The sequence below is a fragment of the Numida meleagris genome, chromosome 4, assembly GCF_002078875.1.
Source record: "Numida meleagris isolate 19003 breed g44 Domestic line chromosome 4, NumMel1.0, whole genome shotgun sequence".
Classification (NCBI taxonomy): domain Eukaryota; kingdom Metazoa; phylum Chordata; class Aves; order Galliformes; family Numididae; genus Numida; species Numida meleagris.
Genome location: NC_034412.1, coordinates 39,814,920 through 39,839,177, shown reverse-complemented (window position 1 = coordinate 39,839,177; position 24,258 = coordinate 39,814,920). Strand labels below are relative to the sequence as shown.

At 46.7% G+C, this 24,258-nt stretch overlaps 1 protein-coding gene across 2 annotated transcripts in view; it reads left to right on the top strand.

Annotated features, from left to right (window-relative positions):
* The window catches only part of FRAS1 (Fraser extracellular matrix complex subunit 1), a 169,246-nt gene extending 148,701 nt beyond the window's left edge, over positions 1–20,545 (top strand). The window contains exons 52-73 of one of the 2 annotated variants that reach the window (XM_021395041.1): positions 239–398; positions 879–1,041; positions 2,517–2,763; positions 3,338–3,682; positions 3,936–4,096; positions 4,485–4,632; positions 5,550–5,755; positions 6,229–6,385; positions 7,118–7,318; positions 8,642–8,829; positions 9,025–9,300; positions 10,256–10,488; positions 10,664–10,824; positions 11,611–11,825; positions 13,793–13,943; positions 14,622–14,729; positions 15,450–15,609; positions 15,900–16,016; positions 16,431–16,597; positions 16,940–17,145; positions 18,418–18,564; positions 19,225–20,545. In XM_021395041.1, coding sequence (XP_021250716.1) covers positions 239–398; positions 879–1,041; positions 2,517–2,763; positions 3,338–3,682; positions 3,936–4,096; positions 4,485–4,632; positions 5,550–5,755; positions 6,229–6,385; positions 7,118–7,318; positions 8,642–8,829; positions 9,025–9,300; positions 10,256–10,488; positions 10,664–10,824; positions 11,611–11,825; positions 13,793–13,943; positions 14,622–14,729; positions 15,450–15,609; positions 15,900–16,016; positions 16,431–16,597; positions 16,940–17,145; positions 18,418–18,564; positions 19,225–19,809 — 4,502 coding nt within the window. In that variant the 3' untranslated portion in view covers positions 19,810–20,545. The remainder of the gene's footprint in view (positions 1–238; positions 399–878; positions 1,042–2,516; positions 2,764–3,337; positions 3,683–3,935; positions 4,097–4,484; positions 4,633–5,549; positions 5,756–6,228; positions 6,386–7,117; positions 7,319–8,641; positions 8,830–9,024; positions 9,301–10,255; positions 10,489–10,663; positions 10,825–11,610; positions 11,826–13,792; positions 13,944–14,621; positions 14,730–15,449; positions 15,610–15,899; positions 16,017–16,430; positions 16,598–16,939; positions 17,146–18,417; positions 18,565–19,224) is intronic. The other variant, XM_021395042.1, reaches the window with a different exon arrangement.

Sequence of the window (24,258 nt, the reverse complement as noted above, 5' to 3'; positions counted from 1 at the left end):
TTTAAATTTACCTTATTTTTAAATATTGCAAACAAAGACTAGACAAGGGGATGACTTTTTGCAAGCTTGTAGGCTGGCTTTTGCCACAGATAAGACCATGGAAGTTAGAAAAGCTGCAGTAGCATTAAGGGCCTGTGGGGATTCTGATGCTGTGGCTGTGTGGATGCACACATCTGCGCTGCTCGTTTGTAAAAGTGCTAATGTTGTGCACGGGCTCATTGGATGTCACCTCCCACAGAGGATGTGAACCAGGGCATCATTCGGTATGTGATGCACGAGGAGAAGGTTCAGGAGACTATGGACAGCTTTCAGTTCCTTGTGAAGGACAGCAAACCCAATGTGGTCCGTGACAATGTCTTCCACATCCAGTGGTCTCTCCTCAGCTTTATGTACACCAGGTAAAGGGCATGGGGCTTACAGCATTCTGCTGACAGGTGGGGTCTCATCTGGGTTGAGGCAGGCTGAACTCTCTAATATGTGGTGGGCCCACAACATGAGAAGAAAATTCTGGGGCAGTTACCATCAGTTATGCTCAGGACTGAGGACTTGCTATAGCACGCAGACAGCAGTCATGCTGCTGATTTGTAGGTGTGCTGGGGGAGCCAACCACGTGTTTGAGCGAGGAGAAGGGCCTGCTGGGTTACACCCTGGAGCAAGGTTGCTGAAGAGCTGGCATCTGCCCAAGTCCCTGGTTATTAGCATCCTGTGGATTTTCAGTGCAGACAGCAGTTAGCTTGAGATTGTTGGTTTCAGTATAAACACACAGAGTTTGCTGTCCAGCCTGAAGGTCCTGCCCCAGGTTCCCTGTAGGATGCCGGTGCCCTCAGCTTGTGCATTAAGTAGTGCCTGTTATTTGTCTCTGCTCAATATGTTTCCAGCTACAACGTCAGTGAGAACGCTGGCTCTGTGAGCGTCACCGTGCGGCGGATTGGTAACCTCAACCAGTATGCCATTGTCTTGTGCCGCACGGAGCAGGGAACAGCCACTTCCAGCTCTGGTTCACAGTCTGGAGAGCAGGACTATGTGGAGTACGCAGGGCAGGTAGGCTGGGGATGTGGGGAGAGGGAAGAACTGACTGAATATTCCGTCTGTAAATACTGCCACTGGAGTGACAGAGAAGGCCAGAGGGCAGAGCACACTGGGAAACTGGTGGAGAGCAGCAGCTTGTTTCTAATCATCCTGGCTAAGCTTGTAAATTGGGTTACATTTTCACCTGCTTCCCAGCATGGATGGCTGAGCACTGCTGTTATGTTTTTTTTTCCTTTTGTTTTGTTTTGTTTTTTACCCTGATGGCTCCCTTGTGTTGTGTGATTGATGCATAGCGAGGGTGAGAGGAGTGGAGAGGCAGGGCCCAGCACTTCAAAGATGGAGCGTGATGCAAACTGAACAATTTCTGTGCTTCTTAGAAGGCTGAAAAGTGATGCAGCTGTCATCTAAATTGTTAGTCTGCATTTAAACACAGTAGCGTCTAAAATGCATCTTCTAGAAAAGCATCTGGGTTGGGAATTTTAAGTCCACAGGAGGAAGAGCATTCTTTTGTTATGCTGCTCCTACAGCCAGTCATTGCATCTGTTGGGCATGACCTTCCCGAAAGTCCTGAAGATTTGGCTGTGCAGTAGTTGCATGAATAGTTGTTAGGACTTTTCTCTGCCCCCAGCCATTTCTTCCTCCACAATCCTTAGACGCCAGGATTTTAAGAATTCCACTGTCTTCCCAGTGCCACGCATGGGATAGTTAACCTCCATCCTTTCACTTTGTTTCCTTTGTGCAGTTAAGGATTGCATTAATCATCTTCAACAAAGTACTGGGAATTTGCAGTCGTGTCTTTTTACCCAAAGGCTCCTTGGAGACTTTCAGAAAGTCCACTTTTCCTGCTGGTTAACTCTCTTTCTCTCTTGTCCTGTACTGTGTAAATTCCTGAGTTTTACAACTGTTGCTCATTTGATAGAAGTGTTGCCATAACTTTGAGCATATTTCAGCAATACTTCTTCCAGTTTAAGTAACTTTTGTGGCCATGAGTGAAGTTCACAACGTACTCATTCACGAGACCCAGCTCTGTCACTTTGTTGAAGTTTATGGTCCTTGTGATTTATAGATTTCCAGCAGAACTGATAAAAACCTTTATCAGAAATAGAGTTAAAACCTCCATTTCCTTTTTAAAAGATTGCATGCTCTTTGCTTTCAGAAGAGGGTCTCTTTTTTCATCAGGATTTTATCTTGGCAGATACGCTTTGCGGTAGTGTTTTGGCAAATCACAAACATTACAGGCTTGCTTGGATAGGAATGTCGCTCATAATCTAGCAAAATTCTAAAAGCATGACTGAGAGCAGAAGGCCTGGGGGCATACACGCTGCATTTGCTGCTGCCTTTGACCTCTGCTAGTCATTTATCCTTGGCTAAGGTTGGTGTGCAGTGATGCATGCACAGGGTGTGTGCCCGAGGCAAGGGTAAGGCAGGAAGGGCAGGAAAGTTTCAGACCCCTGTCCAGAGAGAGCAGCCCGCTTGCTGCATTCCAGGTGCAGTTTGAGGAGCGGGAAGACACTAAGGCCTGCACCATCGTCATTAATGATGACGACGTCTTTGAGGGCACCGAGAGCTTCAACGTGGAGCTCAGCATGCCAGCCTATGCTCTGCTGGGGAACATCACCCAGGCCACGGTCACCATCACAGACACCGAGGATGAGCCCATGCTGCAGTTCGACAGGAAGACGTACCATGTCAGCGAGAGCGCTGGGTTTCTCTCTGCGCCTGTTGAAAGGAAAGGTGGGTTGAATCTGAACCCACCCTGCCAGAAGGTGGATGAGGAGCCCTGGAGATGATAGCCAGCAGGAGACAGGGAGACATGAGGCACCTGCAGACAGGCTGTGAAGTAGCTTTGTGGTGCAGCTGAGATGACAAGAAAGAATGCATGAGAGGGGGCTTAATTTTGGTTTATTCCCTAGCTCAATTTTTAAGATTCACCAAAAAAATTAAAGCTCCCCGCTCTTCAATCCGTCCTTCCTCCCAGCACAAGCAGGAGCAAACCCTTGTATTTGTTGGCTTCTTCTCTGTGATCTAGAAACTGTGGTTTATGTAGACCCTGTCACTGTGCCCTGCATTCTTTCATAGGCAAGTACCGTCTATTTCCTGAGCACAGTAACCAAGAGTTCAGATTTGGACCGTGCCTGGAAGTGAGGCCTTAGGCAGCTTTGGTGCAAGTTTAGGAGCAGGGACGGTGTTCTTCTCACCTTCTGTAATGAACGCTGCTTTATTGTTTAAATCAGCAGCGTCTGATTTCCTCCACCAAATAGAGTAAATGTATTTCCATAAAGTTACATATTTTTCTGTTGCGTCTTAGGAGATACTGGCAGCACTGTGTCTGCTGTCTGCTACACCGTCCCCAAATCAGCCAAGGGAAGCAGCCTTTACATGCTGGAGTCCGGCTCCGACTTCAAGTCCCGGGGAATGACAGATGACAGCCGCATAGTTTTTGCACCGGGTGTTACCATGTCGACATGTGATGTCATGCTGATCGATGACAGTGAATATGAAGAAGAGGAGGAGTTTGAGATAGTATTGGCCGATGCTTCAGATAATGCACGCATTGGCAGCCGAGCTTCAGCTAACGTCTTCATCGGTGGTCCCAATGATGCCTCGACAGTGTTCCTAGGAAATGCCACGTTTACCGTCAGTGAGGCTGCAGGTGAAGAGCAGCAGGGGCTTTCACTAGGATGAGGTGCCAGAACGTGATCTGCAGCACAGCAGCAGCATCATTTAACATCTGCAGAAAGTTATATTTCCTTCCCGCCCTGAGTGGGGGGGGCTGAGGGCTGTTCTCTGCAACTGCCTGTGTTCCATGTGGGGCAGCAATGATGGAAAAAGCGCCCGCTGCAGGTTGAGGAATGTTTTTGTTGTGTGAGCCTGCTTTCTAATCTTGGTTCTCTCTCACGATGCAGGAAACATTGAAATTCCGGTCCTCCGGCAGGGACCTGATCTCTCAACCCCCACCTCGGTGTGGTGTGCCACTCGGACATCAGACCCTCCATCTGCCAGCCCGGGGGTTGATTATGTCCCCAGCTCCAGAAAAATAGAGTTCAGGCCAGGCAGGACAGAAGAGGTGAGGAGCCACTTAGTCTTCTGATCAATGTGCTCTATTTGAGGACACTTCTCTCTCATGCATGTGCACGCTCTGTATTTGCCATTTGACCATTTTGAAAATCCTCTTGAGGCCACCGGAGAATTGTAAATGAAACTGCTATGCTGACTCGCCTCAGATTAACACTTCAGCTAGAAAAGGTACAGTCAGACCACCTCTCCCAGGACAAGGGTTGTCTGTTGCCTTTTCTCTGAACTGATACGCTGAGTTTATCTAGAACTTGGTTGCCATTGATTAGCAACCTTAGAAAAGGCCTGACACAATTTCTGCTTTAGACAATCAAAAACAAGTGCCAGGAAGGATGACAGCTTTACATTTTTTAAAAGTGGGACTTCTGCTTTCCTTCTAGTTCTGCACTCTGACGATCCTGGATGATGCTCAGTACCCAGTGATAGAAGGGCTGGAGACATTTGTTGTCTATCTCAGCTCACCCCATGGAGCTGAGCTGATGAAGCCCTTCCAAGCAATTGTGGCCATTAATGACATCATCCAAGATGGTAAGTTGTCCACAGCAGCTCGGTCTGGTCCACCTAGCCTCTTAACACTTGCATGCAGTAAGAAGCTAGTCCAGGTGAGGTTTTTCCTAGGTCTGATTTAACCTATTTTCCTGGGATCCTCCTGTTCCATTTGGATGCCCTGTTTCTGTCCACACAACGTTGTCCACAAAAGCTTGGAGACTTGAGAAGTGCAGAACATGAATTCTGCTGTAGTGTTCACTCACTTTCAGCCATGCTCCTCTGCACAGGGCTCTATCCTCTTTCATGCTTTCTGTGGACCGAGGTCTCTCTTAACTGTGTGAGGATGTTTCTGTTGTTTCTCTTCTTTTCATTCCTCTCATGACCTATTTCTGTTCCTCTCTCATGTTTGCTTCTTTAAGGACAGCACGCAATGTATAATCTAGCTTTGTGGTAGTCATTTCTGCTGCTACAGCTATTTCTTCTATGTCTGTCCACAGACGGTAGGCTAATGCTTTGAGATCTAGCACGTATTTCAGTACCGAGTCCTCGTGTAGTCCATTCTTGACATGCTCCACAAACACAATCCCTGCATCGCCAGCCCAGCCTTGCTCTTCAGCACATTGGAACAGCATCACAGTGTTACTGAATGAGCGGGTTTCAGGAGCCACTGAAATAGGTGACTGAAAGGCAGTTAATAGGGGTACCTTTTTCCTGAAGTGTTATGGGGTCAGCCAGCTCTGTGCTCTTTGGAAGGCAGATAGCAGTCACGATCAGTTGTTAATTTGAAATGAAATCCTATACTGAGGCATAATAAAGCTGCCATTTCATTCTTTATCTGTCAGATTTGTGCAGCAATTCTCCAAGGGTGTACGTGCCTTGATCGCCCCCTGACACTGTGGAACTGACTCGTCACTCTGAAATTTCAATGTTGCCTGACTTTCTATTGCCTTCTGCAGTACCAAGCATGCAGTTCACCAAGGATGTATTCACGGTGAGGGAGAAGGAGGGTGCACTACACATTCCCATCTTCCGCACTGGCGACCTGAGCTATGAGTCCTCCGTGAGATGCTACACCCAGAGCCAGACAGCAGAGGTCATGGAGGACTTCACAGAGAGGAGAAATGCGGATGAGTCCCGCATCACTTTCTTGAAAGGGGAGAAGGTGAGCTGAACCTGGCTTACAGGGAGGGTGAAGAACCACTGAGAGGAGTGGTGCAGATCTCCTCCTTGACTCTGCGTTATTAGAGGGAGCTGACAGTGGCTGTCAGAACTGGTTTCGTAGATGCTTAAGGTCACGAATCCTTCTGGTTCTGGAAATATGACTTGTCTCTGTATGAAGGTCTTTGTTTCATGACACAACTGGTTAAGATGTGAAATGCAAATCCTCTGTTAATCAGACTCAGGGTTGTTGTAGCAAACAAGGATGGATTTGGGGAAGGAGATGTTTTCTGTACTCTGTCTTATCCTGTAATTCTGTTTCTCCACACGAAGTAGCCTTAAAAATAGAAGGGTGCTTCTTCCAAGACTGACAGTACTAAGACGTTAAACCCAGACAGCGAGGAAACGGAGTAATCTCCCAGTGGCTTCAGGGAATTTATCAATGTCTTCTATTTTCTCCTGTTCTCTCGGCTTTAGGTGAAAAACTGCAGTGTTTACATCAGTGATGACTCTGCCTTTGAACCAGACGAGCAGTTCCATGTCTATCTTGGTAGCCCGCTTGGAAATCATTGGAGTGGAGCTAGGATTGGGAAGATAGACATGGCAACTGTGACTATCACCAATGATGAAGACGGTAAGAGAGTAGGCTCAACATGGATCTGGGAGTTGTGGTGTAGATGCAGTTCTAAAGCCATCAGCACACTCTCATCAAGTTCATTCTCTAATTATGTGAACGCCTTCAGTCATGTGGTCCCAGCAGATCTATTTTGTTGGGTTATTTCTTATGGAAATACTAGTTTGTGTGCTGGAGAACTATAGGCCTGTGTCCTGGACTGTCACTTGGTCACCGGTGTGGGGGCTCTGTGCACTGGTTTAATTGTATGGGAGGGATCAGGTAACACCCAATTTGATTCACTGTTTGTCCCACGCCCCTGCAATTGTATAGGTCACAGTTGTGCTTCTCCTGGGAGATGCTGCCTTTTCTCCAGCGTCCCAGCCTGGAGAGATCCACAGGGAAAGAAGGGGGATGACACGTCCCCCAGGTGTGATGTGGAATGGAGGCCATAGCGCCACTGCCTGGAATGGATTGAGTGCATGTGGTTCAGTGGAAGGCAAGTCTGTAAGATTTGTGTGCCATCCTCTGAAGCCCAAAGCGTAGAACTCCTTGCCCTAGTTCACATCCAACCCTGACAGCTGCAGCTTTGGCTCCTGCTTTGAGGAGCCCCCTGCTCTGAAGATATGTAGATCTAGTCTAAAAGGAGCTGGGTTTGGCTCAGCCCAGTTGCTGAATATATTTATTTCATCTGTAAACAGTCAGCTGCTGTGCAAATGTGGTGTTTTTTTCTTCATCGCTGTTCCTTTATAGCACCCACCATTGAGTTTGAAGAAGCTGCGTACCAAGTGCGGGAGCCGCCTGGACCAGAGGGCATTGCTGCTTTAAATATCAAAGTGGTCCGGAGAGGGGATCAGAACAGGACCTCAAAAGTGCGCTGTAGCACTCGTGATGGCTCAGCTCAGGCCGGAGTGGATTACTACCCCAAGAGTCGAGTGCTCAAATTCAGCCCAGGTAAAGAGTTCTTGGAGGGGAGGTTGGGGTTGGTGGTATCTGACGTATAGTGTATATTGGAATGGAGCACTGAAGGGAAACATCTCATCAGATTTGGACAAAGAGGCTTTTTGAGTTGGACTTGCAACACAACACCAGTTTAACTGCTCCCATTGAAGTAAACTGGATGAACTGTAAGAAGACATAATATACCCTTAGATTTGGGGGTTTGGAATTTGTTCTTGGGTTCTTCACGGTATTTCTGGGAGAAAACGCGCAGTTCTTCAGTGTGCTACAAAGTGGGATGTAAAACTTTTCTCCTTTACTTATAACGCATGTAACGTGTCATTTCTCCACCCCCCCCTTGCTGTCATAATCATTCTCATGTCAAACACCCCGACGTAGTGGCTTCTTCTCTGAGCACCAATGCTCTCTGCTCAAAATGCGAAGTGCTCAGCTGCTATCCAAGCAGGAGGGCAACGAGGAAGAGGGAATGAAAGCCTAGAGGTGGAGAGCGCTTTACTGAGCAGGATGTAGATGCTTAAGGAGATAGGAAGATGACCGAGACTTCTGCTTGCTGGAGTTAACAGTACTTGAAAAGATGGGAAGACCATCCCAAATCTTGCCTTGTTTCCTCTTGTGTACATTCTATCACTTGATTTGTTTTGTTTGTGGTTTTCTGGTTTTTTTCTGTTGGTTTTTTTTTTTCTGGTAATGTACTTTGAATATACTACATGAGGACTTAAACTGTCGTATTTTTTGAAGTGTGATTCTCGTGGGCTTTAGCCCTTTGTGCTGCTACAGCTGTAATTTTGTGATGCAAAAAGGCTGATTTGCTGGACAAAGGGCTTTCGGAACAGACCTCTGTACCAGAAGCACTGGTATCTGGCAAAGTGGTTCTTGGAAGTTCAGCAGAGATCTTTCCGAATCCTCTAAGAGCATAGACCACGTTGCTGAGACAAAAGCTGTCACAAAACAGTTCTGCCTGCTGGTATGAGAGAATAGAGATGTTCACTGCAGAGGTGGGATATTCTTCGGATCATCGAGTTTTACTACAGACAGCTAATATAAGACAGGCATTATTAATCCTCAGATGGCATCTGCTAGTAAATTTATCACTTGATCAATCAGATCAGTTGTCATAGTTGGAGTTTTATGTATAAACTCCTGTGTGGAAAAGGCTAAATTATTAGTAGCAATGAGTGGAAATAAAATTTATAATGTGTATTTTATCATTGTATTTCAGTGGCTATGGCATAGATCAGCTCTGCTTTTTTTTATGAGAACTTCAGAGCAATATCTAATGATGAATTCTCCCACTTTCTCTTGCATTTACTCTCACAGGTGTGGACCACATCATGTTTAAGGTGGAGATTATGTCCAATGAAGATCGGGAGTGGCATGAGTCCTTTTCTCTGGTGCTGGGTCCGGATGACCCAGTGGAAGCTGTTCTTGGAGATACCAGCACTGCAACAGTGACTATTTTGGATCAGGAGGCAGCAGGAAGCCTGATTCTGCCAGCACCTCCTGTGGTGAGTTGCCCATTGCAATGAATGTGATCTAGTACCCTGCAAGTAGAGACTCAAAACTCTTGCAGAGTTTCTGAAAAAAAACATTAAGAGCTGCAATGATGCAGCAGGCTTACAGTGAGTGGGAAGTGTTGCCTGTCGTCTGTCGTGCTCCTCCCCTCAGCCCCAGGCGAACGCTCCTACCTTGCATCTATACAGGTCGTCTCCCTGGCTGATTATGACCGTGTGGAAGAAGCGACGAAGAGTGGTGCTAAGAAATCCCCTTCTCCAGGCTATCCACTCATCTGTGTCACTCCTTGTGATCCCCACTTCCCCAAGTTCATGGTCATGAAGGGGCGCTGCAGCGAGGCTGGGATCAACCAGTCTTCCATACAGTTCAGCTGGGAAGTAGCAACTCCCACAGACGGGAATGGGGCCAGGTCGCCTTTTGAAACCATCACTGACAACACACCATTCACCAGCGTCAACCATAAGGTATATGGCTAGGTACAGGCACGGCCAGGCTACAAAAGCATGTGGTGTAAGTCAGCAGACAGCTTGGGACAGCACTGTCAGTCTGTGTGTTGTGTGATCGCTCACCTGTGAAATCTGGCGCTTGAAAAAGTGGCTGCGCTTGAGGGGGGAGTTCAATGCACTGATGCGATCTTGTGTACCAGCTTTTGCCTGCCGGGTTGCCTGCTTTCTTCCCACCCTGCTCACGTTGAAGAAAAGGCATCTCTCTGTTAGTTCGGCCTCTGTTAGTTCAGGCATTCATTTTGCTACCTTGCTCTGTGTGTGGCCTGAGACCTCTCTGTCCCTGGGCTGTTCATATCCTGCCCCACAAGCAGAATTACTCTTTTCCTCTGGGGGATTTTCCTGGGTTCTCCCAGCTGTGGTGTCTGAGCTGTTTTCAAGCATTCGGGTATGTTTCTAGGTGATGCATACTCGGGTATGAATGGTGCGCGCTTTGGTTACCCAGGGATTAGAATCTCAGATTTGTGAACTAATATGAAGTATGAAGGCCTCTGGAGAAATATTTTCTTTTGACTTCAGAAAATGTAGCACTGTTTCACTGAGCCTGCTGAAAGCACTACTTCTGTCGATGCAGAAAGCAGCTGTGAGCACTCAGACATTCAAGCAAATCCCTGGAGACAGGGGGTAGATGGATCTTTGCAGGTCAGGTGCCCTCTTCCCTTTCTGTCAGGTGTCTGGGCAGACTTAAGCAGCTGTAAAGCACCCAGCATTTTCAGGCACCTTTCGCAACTGCAACCTCAGCTGGACTGGCAGACACTGGCATGCACGTGCTCCCATTTTGCCTGCATGCGGTTGTCTGTCTCACCTCTGTGCTGCTTCAGAACACCAGGACAAAGCGTTATTGCAATCTGGAGAGATGTCGCAGTGCTGGTGCGTTTGACCCACGAGCATATTGCTCTCTCCTTGCTCCCTGCAGGTGCTGGACAGCATTTATTTCAGCCGGCGGTTCCACGTGCGCTGTGTGGCCAAGGCTGTGGACAAGGCTGGCCACGCGGGCACCCCCTTGAGGAGCAACGCAGTTACTATAGGGACAGACAGTGCCATTTGTCACACTCCTGTGGTCGCGGGGACAGCCCGAGGTTTCCAGGCACAGTCGTTTGTTGCCACTCTGAAGTACCTGGATGTCAAACACAAAGAACATCCCAACAGGTATAAACCCGGAGAAGAGGAGAGCACGGTCCTTTGCCAGGCCTTTTGGGGTGACAGAGCTGGCTTGAGAGCAGCCACTGCCAGGCTTACGTGTCTGCTCCACGCTGCTTTGTGCACGGGGCTCCCATGCCTGCTAGCACTGCTTTTTCTGCTTCTCATCCCCTCTTTGTTCCAGGATCCACATCTCGGTGCAGATTCCCCACCAGGATGGTATGCTGCCCCTCATCTCCACCATGCCCCTACACAATCTGCATTTCCTACTCTCTGAGTCTATCTACAGACACCAGCATGTCTGCTCGAACCTGGTCACCATTGGAGACCTTAAAGGCATCTCAGGTAACGTTTAAAACCAGCTTTTGTTTGCACAACTGGGGAGTACGGGGAAACCAGTAACGATAATGCACAGGAGGCTCTGTCTTCCTCTGGGCTCAGCTGACATTATGGAAATAATGATTCCTGTAATAAATAACCTTCCTGTGCTAACAGCTGTGATGCTCTGTTGTAACAGAGTTGCTCTGTTGAAAATGAGGTATTGCACAGGAATGTTTAAATTATAACAGGGTTAAGCAGCATTGCTGCTTGAAGAGGCTGTAGGTTCACGACATGTTGGTGATGTTCCGCTTTTCCAAACTGTCTTTGTGATATCCATGCAGACAGAGAGGGATCCACACGAAGTCTGTGTCACTGAGCTCTGCAGTTTGGCAAAAAGAAGCAGCGAGAGCAAGGTCATTGCTAGGTTAAATGCCAGAGCTAGAAAAAATAAACAGTTTGTACCTCTGACGTTTAGGGCAATGTGGCCCGTGGTCTCTCTGCGGAGGGCAAAGGGTTGTCGTGTTTCATTCTTCATTTCATGCTCAAGCTGTTCTACCTTTAAGCTTAAAATTTAACTTCAGCCTTGAATTAATAAGCTTGCTTTTTGGGATTGTTAGCGCATTCCTGTAACGTTTTCACCCTTGAAGATCTGTATATGTTCGGTTTGACCTCTGGGGTGATGGAGAGGAGACATTAAGTCCTCAGTCTCAAAAAAATCACTGTCATGATTTGAGAATGCAAATGGAACTTGAGTGCACAGCTCAAACTCTTTAAGATCTGAAATGGTGTCCTGGTATCTCTTACTCCCAGAGGCAGGATTCCTTGATGAAGTGACATACGATAGCATTGTTCTCGGTCCTGGTTATGACCGCCCTTACCAGTTCGACCCCGCGGTGAGAGAGCCAAAGACGATCCAGCTGTACAAGCACCTCAATCTGAAGAGCTGCATATGGACCTTTGATGCCTATTATGACATGACTGAATTAATTGATGTCTGTGGAGGCTCTGTGACAGCTGACTTCCAGGTAAGGTGACATATCCTAAACTCTCTGTGTCACCCAGACCTCTGTCCATTCTCAGGCAGACCTGCACTGTGTGTTCATGAATACTTGCTTGGTATTTCTGCTGCTCTGCCCTGTACAATTGAAGCACATTTTTTCCTCCTTTACCAAGAGAAAAACAGTATTTGTAAAATACACATAATTCGTTTATTTTGATTGGGATAACATAGGCTTTATTCTCTTACTCTTTGAGTGCTTTTAAAAATGTTTTTTCCTAACATAAGGATATACTGGAAATACAAAACGTTGAGACCTGCGTTCTATACTTTTACATCTGCGTCCACATTCTTCACCAATGTGAATGAGCGAAGAACAGAGCAGAGGCCACGTTCAGTGGAGAGAGGCCATAGAAATTTTTAAGTAATTCCTTAATTACCATCAGACCAAAAGGCAGAAATGTTCTCTTGTAAAATAGTGGTTTTCACGACAAATATGTGTTTCACTGCCCCCTCATGGACAGATTATAATTGTGCATCCCACTCAAATGAGTCTCATCTGCATTAGATTCTTGCATTGAATTTCCAGTCAGAACATTATGGCCAACACAGTCTATTTTAATTCCTGCTGGTCAGGAATATTTTGTTAACTTCCCTTTTAGAGTTCCAATTATTTACGCAAATCCTGAGAAGCTCCTTGAACTGAGCAACTGCATAACGTAGTATGTGGAGACTGGCACCAACCAGTCAGGCACGTCTCTCTTTGAGCTGAGGGGCTTGCACGGTACAGCTGCACCCCACAGATCATAAATGCTGTGTATGGAGAGACCTGTGGTGTTTCAGGTGCTCTCAGGGCAGTTCTGAGAACGCAGAATTGCTTAATTTTAATTTGTGGAATTGGAAACTCTTTTCGAGGTAAAGCTGTGACCACGGCTCCCTTTGTTAGGTGCGTTAGTGACGGCAGCGTGCTTTAGCACTTGCTCTTATTTAAAATGCGGGTTTGACTGAAGTGCCTTCCTGTAAAGAAGGTTCACGTGTGGATATCTGACTTAACTGTACGGCTTTTCTAGTATTTAAGGAGCACTCTGTACTTGTATACTTCTTCCCCAGCACTTCTTTGTTATTAATTTTCAAATTACAGTCTAGTGATAAATGTTTTGCTGATTTATTTATTGTTTTTAATGCAAAAAACTACTGCATTGTAGTGACCTTGGAAAACTTGTATGCCTCTGATTTCCCAGAAACACTGTGGGCATTTTCATTTCGTGTCCATTGCTGATGTTCAAATCCACATACTAGGGGGATCTACAAAAAAGTGTGATGCATACACTTTTAGCTGATCCTGGACTCAAGCTTTCTCCCTCTTTCTATAGAAGCCTGGTGAGGATTCCCACAGTCAGAAGGGCCTGCTTAACTTTGGGTTCACAGTGGGAGCAGTGAACCTGGGAGCTTAGTCGAGCCTTGTCTAAAATTCTGCTCTTCAGTAGTCAAATAACATTGCTTACTTGGCAGTCATTCAGTTAGTGCAAGCAGCCTGGAGAACACTCAGATTTATAAGGCTTTTAAAAAATATTTCTGTTGTGTGATAGGAGAGAGTAGCATTCCCCAGCCTGGTCACATCTGTGCCACACAGCTTGTGTGATGCAGGGGTACCGAGGAAGCTACAGAGGTGCGCAGCATGCAGGGCCCCATGCTGCCATCCCCGGGGCGTTTGTGTCTCACCCCATTAGGCTACAGTCTGTAATGTGGACGCAGATGTTTTATTCCTGCAGTGAATAGTTCAGGCGTTAAAGGGAAGGGAAAAAGACTTGCCCCTGACTGCACCTGTGCGCTTGGTCTCATCTCACCTCTACTAAATAGGAGTCTTCTGTTGCAGATATTGTGGCTTTTTTCCCCATTTGCAGAGCAGAATGTGAGCAAAGAGGGTGCTGCGAGTCCAGGCCGGTGTCTCTCCTTTGAAAAGTGCATAATCACCTGCTTGGGTTCTGTTGACAGGTACGGGACTCTGCTCAGTCCTTCTTAACAGTCCACGTCCCCCTCTATGTGTCCTATATTTACGTGACAGCGCCGAGAGGTTGGGCTTCTCTTGAGCATCACACAGAGATGGAGTTCTCCTTTTTCTACGATACTGTTCTCTGGAGAACAGGTACGGCACTTGAGAGTGTACAGGAGAATTGTTTTCTTCTCGATTTTCCCTTTTTCTTAGTTTCTGCATGGTCACTGCAGCCCTGAGTCTGGGTAGCATGCAGTGTCAGTCCAGTTGTGCTTGCATTTGTGAGAGTTTAGTGAGCGTGCTGTCATTTCCCTCAGTGTCTGTTAATGGGAGCAGTCATCACTGAGACGCTGCAGGAAAAGAGCTATGTGTTCATCAGACTCTCCCCATGGGATATTTGGCATGGTTTCTCCAATGCTTTCCACTGAATCCCATGTGGGAACTGCAGTTGTGATCTTCAGCCTCCCAACTCTCACAGATTGACTTTTTCGCATCATAACCCGTTGCTTGTTAAAACCACAGCGCTGCCAGTGGTGGGTCCCACATTGTGCCTGTCCTCCGCTGCTGGTGACATCCAAGACCTAATGTCACTGTGTATATTTATGGTTTATCCTGTGCCTGTGCGTCTTCTATTTCCAGCTCCTTTATTTTTCTTTCCCACAATATCTGGAAGCGTACAGCTGACTCACCTGGAGGATGATCTCAGTTAAACTGTGCCTTTCTGGAGCTGTCTCAGATGCTTCTAGAGCTACCTAGGGCTGACCGACACCACCTGAGGAGTGCTGTGCCACGTGGCCTCCCCAGTGACTTTGTTCTTGCTGTACCACACAGGGATCCAGACGGACAGCGTCCTCTCAGCCCGGCTGCAGATAATCAGGATCTACATCCGTGAGGATGGCCGACTGGTTATTGAGTTCAAGACCCAGGCCAAGTTCAGAGGTGAGAATGAATATTAGTCCTGATGAAGAAAGAGGGCACCCTAAGAATGCAGCCCGGTGCTGAAAGCACAGGTAGTAAAACAAGCTATGGCTAAGGTCATTGTTCACAATCAGAGTATTTCTGCCTAAGAGCCAATTTGTTCTTCCTTTTACTAGCCTCTCGGCCCAGAAATACTTCACCTTTTTCGCTTTTAACTTTACAAACCTTATGCCTAATGTCAGTGATTGAGCTAGGGCCCTCAAAAGCCCTGGCTGGTTTGGATATAATTATTTCCGTTAGATTAAAAACCTTCATCTAACAGCAGATGTCTTACATAGAGACTGCCTTCTCCATTTTCTCTTGTCCCCGCCAAGGCAGGGCAGCTCCACGTCCTCCGCTGCTGTCTCACACAATTGTACCACCACCCTTTCCCTAAAACAAGAAAGTGGAGCAGCACAGTGACAAGTCATGGGAACAGGGGCATCCTCTGCCAGCCTGGAAACAGCTGGTATTTGGGAGTAGCAGGCTGCAGAAGTACCCAAGTTTGGCTCCACCTCTAGCCAGTCCGCTACTACCATAAGCTAAAATCTGCACTTGGATGTGAGGCACCAATAGCTGAGGCCCTGAGCAGGTTCTAACGTTGCTCCTAATGAGAGACTTGGGGTCCCTCTTCTGCTGTGTGGAGGTGTGCCGTGTGGGATCTCCCAGTGCCTTACTGTCAGCTCCTTGTCCTCACCCCAGGGCTCTTTGTAATGGAGCACCACAGCTTGCCAGATGTGAAGTCTTCTTTAATGACTCCAGACCACTTGGGAGGGATCGAATTTGACCTGCAGCTGCTGTGGAGTGCTCAGACTTTCGACTCTCCCTACCAGCTCTGGAGGGCGACCAGCTCTTATAACAGGTGAGGGCCACAGGCTCAGCTCTCCAAAACATCCTTTTTTATTATTGTTTCTGTTTGTTCTTTCATTTATGTTCCTTGCACTGAGGGTCAAATTAAACACTGTTGGTCAAATTTTTCTGTCCTGCACCTGCTGAAGTGGATGTCTCTAGGGTTTGGGTTAGGTCCTGCCGCAAATATTGCCCTGCTTGCTTCCACTCATTTGGAAAACATGGATGTTAGGCAAATGCATCAGCTGGTAGAATAGCTTGGAGTTTGGTTTGGTGATGATGGTGTCTCCTGTCTGTTCTCAGGAAGGACTACTCTGGAGAGTACACAATCCTCTTAATTCCTTGTACTGTGCAGCCTACGCAGCCGTGGATAGAGCCTGGAGACAAGCCCCTGCCCTGTACGGCTCACGCTCCCGAGCGGTAAGGAGTCACCGTTTTCATCTCTGAACCCAGTTTTGGGTTGTTTGCGTGGTCTCAGGAAGCAGGGGATGCACCGCAAGAGCAGGAAGGGAAGGGGCAGTAACCTCCTTTGTGGGCTGTCTCAGCCAAGCGGTTTTCAGCCTTGGAGCTGCAGAAGCCTGTGTATCCTTCAGTAGTCCCCTAGATGGAATTAAAACCAAAACCTGATGTCAGAAAGCTCCAGCTGCTTGTGCGGGGCACAACACTATTACTTGAAAACTGGGCAGGGTGAGAGGCAACAGGCAAGCTTAGGCTGAATTCCACTGTAGTACAGTCTAATGGGCTACGAAAGCAGGATGGAAAAAAGGTAAAGCAGATGTAACTTCTGATGCATCTAAACTGAACTTCACCCATTTCCTTTCTGTCTCAATATAGATTTTTGATCCCGATTGCCTTCCAGCAGACAAACCGCCCAGTTCCTGTTGTCTACTCCCTAAACACAGAGTTTCAGCTCTGTAACAATGAGAAAGTGTTTCTGATGGATCCCACCAAGTCCGAAATGTCTCTGGCAGAAATGGATTACAAAGGAGCTTTTTCAAAAGGTAGGATTTCTTTTCTCGTTCCTCTTGTACTGAACGTTTCTGTTTTCAGAACTTCCGTTTCCATTTGAAAGAGGAGGGGGAAACCCAGATTTGGCTTAGCCTCTTGCACAACAACAGATGGTGCTTTGAGCATGTCACAGCACCTCAGTGTCAGGACCAGAAGACAAGAGTGTGCTCGTGGCAGGGTGTTCTGTCATCTGTGCATGCACATGTACAAAAGCGCAGCCACTTGTAGTTGGAGGTGTGTGGCTCTAACAGCGGTTCTGTTGTTGAATTTTGTTATCTCTTCCTTGGCGTCCTTTGGGGAGTTTAACCTGACCGTTTTACTCTCAATCTCCTCAGGGCAAATCCTGTATGGCCGCGTCCTCTGGAATCCTGAACAAAACCTAAACGCTGCTTACAAACTGCAGCTGGAGAAAGTCTACCTGTGCACCGGCAAGGACGGCTACGTGCCCTTCTTCGACCCAACAGGAACTGTCTATAGTGAGGGGCCGCAGTATGGCTGTATTCAACCCAACAAGAACCTGAAACACAGATTTCTCCTCTTGGTAAGTTTTCTGCTGTGGACAAAACCATAATGTGGGGCATTATGTACAGTCACGTCTGAATACGTCTGGTCGCTTAGCCCCTTGCTAACCTAACAGATGGGGAACTAAATGACATTCTTGCTTGCGAGGAGAAGCTGCGCATCAGGGAGCACTGTAAGACGTTCTTACTGAAATAATTTGCTTGCAGTCCTGTCCTCTACTTCTGCTTTGGATTTGTTTTCCCTAGAGCAAACAGGCTCTGTCTGCAAAGGGTTGAGAAGTGAAATGCTGCGGTGTTTTGGTAGTACTAGGCAGACAGGTCCAAGCTGTAAAGACAGGACCAAATTCTCCTCAGTCTTAATCCATGAGTATTTCTTAGTCTAAAGAAAAAAAAATGAGGAACAACAACAAAAAAAGCACAAAACCCCATGTACCAAGGTTTTAAAAGTTCTCTTGATCTCTGTTTATGCTGTGGCTCAGAACTGACAGAACAGGCAGCATACAAAGGGAGATCTATTTACCAGCTGCACAGCGTTCCCCTTCATTGCTATGGCACGCTCTCAAGGTGCATTCAGCTCTAATTACATGCTTTCAAATTAACATTTGCCAGCGTCCTCGCTGGCAGCCTTATTAGCACTTACAGGACAAGGGTAACCTTAGTAGTGCTATTAGTTCATCTGGTGTGCACATGAGCTGGTTGCTTAAGCTCTTCTCCTGATGCTCTGCTCTGCAAACCTACTATTGAACTGCTCGGTGCTAAAACAGTATGAAGTGCCTAAACATGACACAGGTTAGGTTAGAAGTATGTCCCATGCAGAAACGTAATCATTAAAAAAAAAAATAAAGTACATGGCGCGTGCGTGTGTGTGGAAATTGGACCTTTGGATTTAATTTCTGCGGCAGCGCACAGGTGTTATTGAGACACTCCGCTTTTGGCTTCCCTTCAGAAAGGTGTGCAGAAATCCCAGGCTGAGCTTTAAAATGCCCCAAACTGGGTTTTTAAAACAATAATGAGCAATTTTAAGAAATTTGTGCCCATTTAGATTAGCATGAGCAAGCATTTCTGAGCGGGAAAGGGCATCTTTTAAGGAATATTTGACTTGAGAGGAGGAAGCCTTTGGGTATAAAGTGAGATGAGCTCAGGGTGAGGCAGCGGCAGCGCTGGCAAGAGGAGGCAGAGAGACACTTGGGAGCGTTGCTTTCCTTTACAGTATCACCGAAGCAGCTCTTGAAAGTCACCTGGTTGTTCAGGTGCACAGTGTTGATGGCATGCACTCTTGCTCTGATTTTCAGGACCGAAACCAACCAGAAGTCACGGATAAGTATTTCCATGATGTGCCTTTTGATGCCCACTTTGCCTCTGAACTGTCTGAGTTTCACTCAGTAAGCAGCATGCCCGGTGTGGATGGATTTACTCTCAAGGTGGATGCTCTCTACAAGGTTTGTACCAAGTGATGTCAGTAGACCAGAACTAACTCCTCTACTAGCTAGCACAGAGCACTCCGCACCCCTTCCCACTGACAGACAGGAGAGCTCAGGTTGTGATTCCCTTCCGTGCTCAGAGGCTGGCTCTAGAACACAACTGGGAGGAGCCAGGCAGACCACACCGGGAATTGCCGCAGTGGGAGGGACGCAAAGAAAACTCTCAATCGAGGGTGGCTATGTAGATCCTGATTTCCCAGTTTTTTCGTCCCTCCCCAGAGAGGCCCTCTTTTTAACCTAGCAACCTCCATGGGCTTAAGTGCCTTCTTGACATTCTTAGGGTCACACCATAAATTAACAATGGAAACAGTTCAGAAGGAAACTCATGTGCCGAACATGGAGATGAAGAATCTGTTCTGGTGGTTAGGATTTTTTTCAAAGCACTCAGTAGAGAGTTAAAACACGGGTTAGCAGTGTCCTCAATTAATTATTGCAATTGCCAAAGACAGACAAAATGACATAACTTGATGATAACTATTGGTGCAGGTGCTCACGCTGAATATTTTTGCTGATATCTGCATGACTCAAAAAACTGGAAAAAATGGCATCCGGTTCTCTCTTTACATAACAAAATCATTTTATCTGACTTCCTGTATGCATGTCTTCCCTTCCTCGCAGGTGGAAGCTGGACATCAGTGGTACCTTCAAGTTATCTACATAATAGGCCCAGAGAGCATTGCAGGGCCTCGTGTTCAGCGATCTCTTACTCATCACTTAAAGCGTGGCCGCAGGGACCTGGTCGACGGCGATGGGAGGCTGATGCTGGATGACTCCTTAATCTATGACAACGAGGGTGATCAGGTCAAGAACGGCACCAACATGAAGTCGCTGATCTTGGAGGTGGAGGAAGCTGTGGTCGCGGCCTCCTTAGCACAGACAGGTGCTTCCCTTGGGAGTGCATTTGCCGCTGTCATGCTGCTGTTGCTGGTGCTTTTGGGAGTTTGCCTTGTCACCAGGAAGTGCCGGAGGCTGCGGAGGAAGCGAGAGGCTGCCCGAGCTGCCCCAGAGGAACATCCTCTGAACACCAAGGTGGAGCTGCCCAAGGGCCCAGAGAAGGCAGTGAATAGCCAGTACTGCACCGTGAGGAATATCAATATACTGAGGGAAACAGGAGGCATCTCCAGTGTCAAAAGCAGGAAGGTGAAGCAGGTGAACCTAGAAGTTAAAGTCCACAATAATTTGCACGACGGAACAGAAGTTTAATGGAGCACGTACCTACATTTTGTAAAAGCTTTTTATAACTTGTAAAAAGAAAAAAAAAACCACAGAAACAAAAACCAAAAGATAAGGAAAAGGATGCTGGTATTTTTATACTCTCCTTAGAAAAGGAGTAGCTCTGGCTTTGTGTGATGCACAGCAGCCCAGGCTGTCACTGCTCTGCCTGTAGCTGAGCTCCTGCATTGCACACAACCGGTCCGTCTGATGTCTGATATGCTGCAGGGGCAGAAATCCCCTGGGGAAGGTGGCACAAGCCTATGGCAGGGCCAGGTTCAGCCCTCACAAGGAGGAGACCACAGTTCCCTGCAGGACTTTAGAGCACTTTTAGCGATCTCTGGGAAACTCAATGTGTTTGTGAATCCATGTTGTTGAGCCTTGAACACCGCAGTGTGTGTGCCAGCAGGATGTGGGAGCAGTTTGCCGCCTCCCTAGGGAAGAAAGCAAGAGAAGCACCGTATCCTCATGTAATATCAGACGCAGAGTGACTTGGTTTGCTTCTTAAAACGAGGCAAAACCAGATGGAAATCCAACTGCAACCTCCGTGCTCGATGACCTGGGACTTGGGGGTTTGTTTTGCCCGAGCCTTGTGGTGCTGGCAGCTTGGCTGTAGCCCTATGGGACCTTTGCTACGGTGGTGCTCGCAGGGGGAGTTATGGGGGCTAAGGGACACGAATTGTCACATCTCACTGCGCTGCAGAGTAAAGTTTGAGTATGAACCTAACAGAGCGTGACAGCGGTGTTCTTCCCCTGCGCCTCCCTGCCTTCAGCCACCATTTTTACCTGCTGCCTGGTCCTGGTGGCAGCGTGGGTGGCCCTGGTACTCTAAAGCAGCCAGAGCCATGTCTGCTCGTGGCAGCGGTTCTTGGCCTTGGGTGCTGGTGGGGTGACTCCCATGGTGCTGCCTGGGCTGCGGCACAGTGGTAGGCAAGCCAGCACCAGCCGTAGCTGAATGGAGCCCTCGGCCATGGCCACAGTGCCCCATGACGGCAACTCTGCCGGAGGGGCTGGTGCGGGAGTGCCCTAGTGGGGGCGGGGGGATGGGGTTCCTGGGCTCCCCGGGACACTGCTGCCAGCCAGGAGCCGTGGTGAGCAGCACCAGGAGCTGATATCCTATGCCTGCTTAGGTAGCAGCACCAAAAAGATAACACAAAGTAACTGAAATGAGCATCTCTGCTAAAGCTTTTCTGCAAAAACACAGCACCAGATCTCCCGGACAGACCAGCCCCTTACCAGATCATCTCGGAAATGAGGACTTTTTTCATAACTGATTAGTCCCTCTCCTAGGAGGGGTGTGGTGACCAGCACCTCCCATAACAGACAGAGGCACAGAGACGATTGTGAATATATACTGCTTTCGATAGCTGAGACTTTGGGGTAATATAGACATTTCCTTGAATCACATAACATACACTTACTTTTCTAGTAGTAATTTAGTAGTAACAAAGTGTATATGTATTGTGTGTATAAATGTGTGCATCTAACGCATCTAAAGTAGGTGTCTGTGTTTCTCCATGTGTCTGTATACACATGTGCATGTCTGCATGTACACCTGTGTGCACATCTGCGTGTTTATGGGCGTACCTCTGTGCATCTGCATGTCTGCATTCACCTGTGTCTCCATGTATGTCTGCACGTGCATTTCTCTGTGGGTGTGTTGGGGGGTGAGTATCTGCATGTCCATCTGTCTGTGCGTCTGCATGTGTCCATGCGCACATACCTGTTTCTGTGCATGCGTTTATCTGTGTGTTTATTTGCATCTCTCCATGTGTCTGCAAGTGTGTATCCATGGGTGTGCGTGTCCACACGTCTGCATCTGTGTGTGTGTCTGTGTTTGTGTGGGGGTGTTCATGTATACTGAGTGTATATATATATGTATAAATACGTACCCGTGTGTGCATCTATGTGAGTGTTTGTATCTTTCTGGGAGTTCAGTGTATGTGTGTGTGTGCAAATGTGTATACAGGTGCGTGCACGCATAAGCTTGTGAGCATGTGTATGCAGCATCACAATACTGTAGCGAATACGTGGTTTACAAATAGTGAAGGCTTAGTTAATTGGTTTTGGCTAATTACTTACTAAATATAGGAAACATTGCATAGGCGTTGTTCAATAAGCAGTGGAAACTGAAGATGGAGTTTGTTCATGTTTCAGCTCTAAGAAGTACCTTTTCCCCCAGCTCATCATAGCCTCTTTTTTTTTTCTTTTCTTTTTGTTGTCCCGCAGACTGGGCTTCTGCCAGGTCTTGCCAAAGTGCAAGTAAGGACTATTGTTTCAAACAAAAACAAATCAGAAGGAAATCTGTTCTGTAGGTTTAAACTGAGTTAATGTCAGGAATTCCAAGCACCTCTGTGTTTATTTCCATCCATCTAGTTATCATTGTAATTTTTGAATCCGGAAGTCCCTGAAGAATCAGTCATATCCATATTTCTTTACACAAGTCAGTAGAACCACTGTGTGGTGAAGTTCAACCAACTACATTCTCCTGACTCAAGGAGACCGACCTCATCTACTGTAGCTCACAGGCTCCAAACTGCATGTAAGAGACGAATAAAATGCATTAAAATGAATTAGATGAGTGAATGCTGTACTAGATGAAACTACAAGAAGTGAAGAACAAGGCGAGAAGGAAGATTTCTCAAGCTCAAGAATGCAAGTGATCAGCAGTTAAACAGAGCGAAGATCAACAAAACTCAGTTACTGGAGTTTCAAGACCAACAAAAAGAAGGCGCGCTTAGCAGTGCAGTAGAACTTTAATTGCTTTGAATAAAAATACAATCGAAGTTGAATTTCAATGCATCTGAGATTGAACACAGTAGAAAAGGGACTTTTATAAAGCTCCACCTGATTCCACATCAGCTTTATTCATTGTCAATGCCAGGTCTTCCTGATGGCTTCATGTATAAATGTCAGGGGGTTTTCTTTGTTGTTGCTTTAAACTGGTAAATACAGCAGTCCCATGATAATTATTTAACATCTCTATTGTACTATGGATTAGGAATTACATAGGTCCGGCCTTAGTGTACTGTGGAAGCATATAAAATGTGACATCCCCTGCTTCCGAGAGTTTACATTCTGGAAGGCAGAGCTTACCAAGTGGATAAAGGAGATGAGGAATGAGAGGAGACAGGGTGGAGGGAGCCCTGAAGGCTGTGTGAAGTTCATACCTCTTTAAAGGAAGTTATCAAAGCATACAAAGAAAAATGTTTCACCCATATGGTCTAAAGGGTTATTGTTTGCTTCCTATGGAAAGCAGGTGCTAGACAGATATGAATGAGCAGACAGTAATGTACTGGCCAGGGGAGAGGCGAAGCTGTCATAATGATGTAGTCAGACTTGGTGCCAAGTTAATGCTGATGCCAAGGCTGGTACATATAAGAACGGGAAATACGTATTACATGGTGGTCATTACAGAAGCATTAATCTCACGGCAGTGGAACTGGCTGTAGGCTGTCCAATCCTTTTATGTTCTATCTGAAACCAAAATAGTAACTCACTGAGGAATATGATTGTCTGAAGTCCAGATGCGGTTACACTTCTTAGCCAACTTCTACTGCCTGGTTTTCCCTCTTGAGAGTGTTTCTGAAACCCTGCAAAGGATAGAAGAAAATCGTAGATTTAGACAAAAAAAGAATAAAATAATAATTCGAGATGTTTACTGTCAGAAAATGCCTGTCACAGATAATTGACAGAAAACTTTTGGAATGCTTTATCTCGGGAAAGAGGATTTTGTTGGATAAAGTTGAAGGGTTTTATTTTGGCTTTACATTTACATTCTTGCTCTGTTTTTTTTTTTTTTTTTTTGTCACGACTAAGGGAATTTCCAAGCCATATGAATTCCACTGCTAGAAAAAATATTGAGGTTTGATCGGCTCTAGAACGGAGGTATCCAGAATGTAATTAGAAAAAAAAGCACAACTTAATTTTTCATATTCTTTAGAATAGAATCATAGAATTGCTCAGGTTGGAAAAGACCCTCAAGATCATCAAGTCCAACCTCAACCTGACCATACTACCCAACAACCCACCACTGATCAGCAACATTGGGTGCCATTTGTTCCACGTGGAGGAATTCAGTGGCACCCGTTTGCTTCATCCACACTTCCACATCAGATCCCATTTTGTCAGAGTGCCCCTCTGCTGCCATCTGTCACAGGGCATCAACATGTAAGGGAATACTGGGGGAAAGGTTCAACCTCTGCTGTCACTCTACCAACATCTGCTTCTGATCTCGTGGGCCAACAGGATAAAACAGGAGGCATCACTTTAAACGAAGCCCTCATAAATAAAGGCAAGCTTCTGGAAATGCAAAAAATTCATCTGCAGGTGCAAATATCTGTTAAGGTGATCCCTTGTGGCAGTTATTGAAACTGAGGAGACAATCATAACTACTTCACAGAGAATTCATTATCTCAAACAAGATGAAATACGTTGATA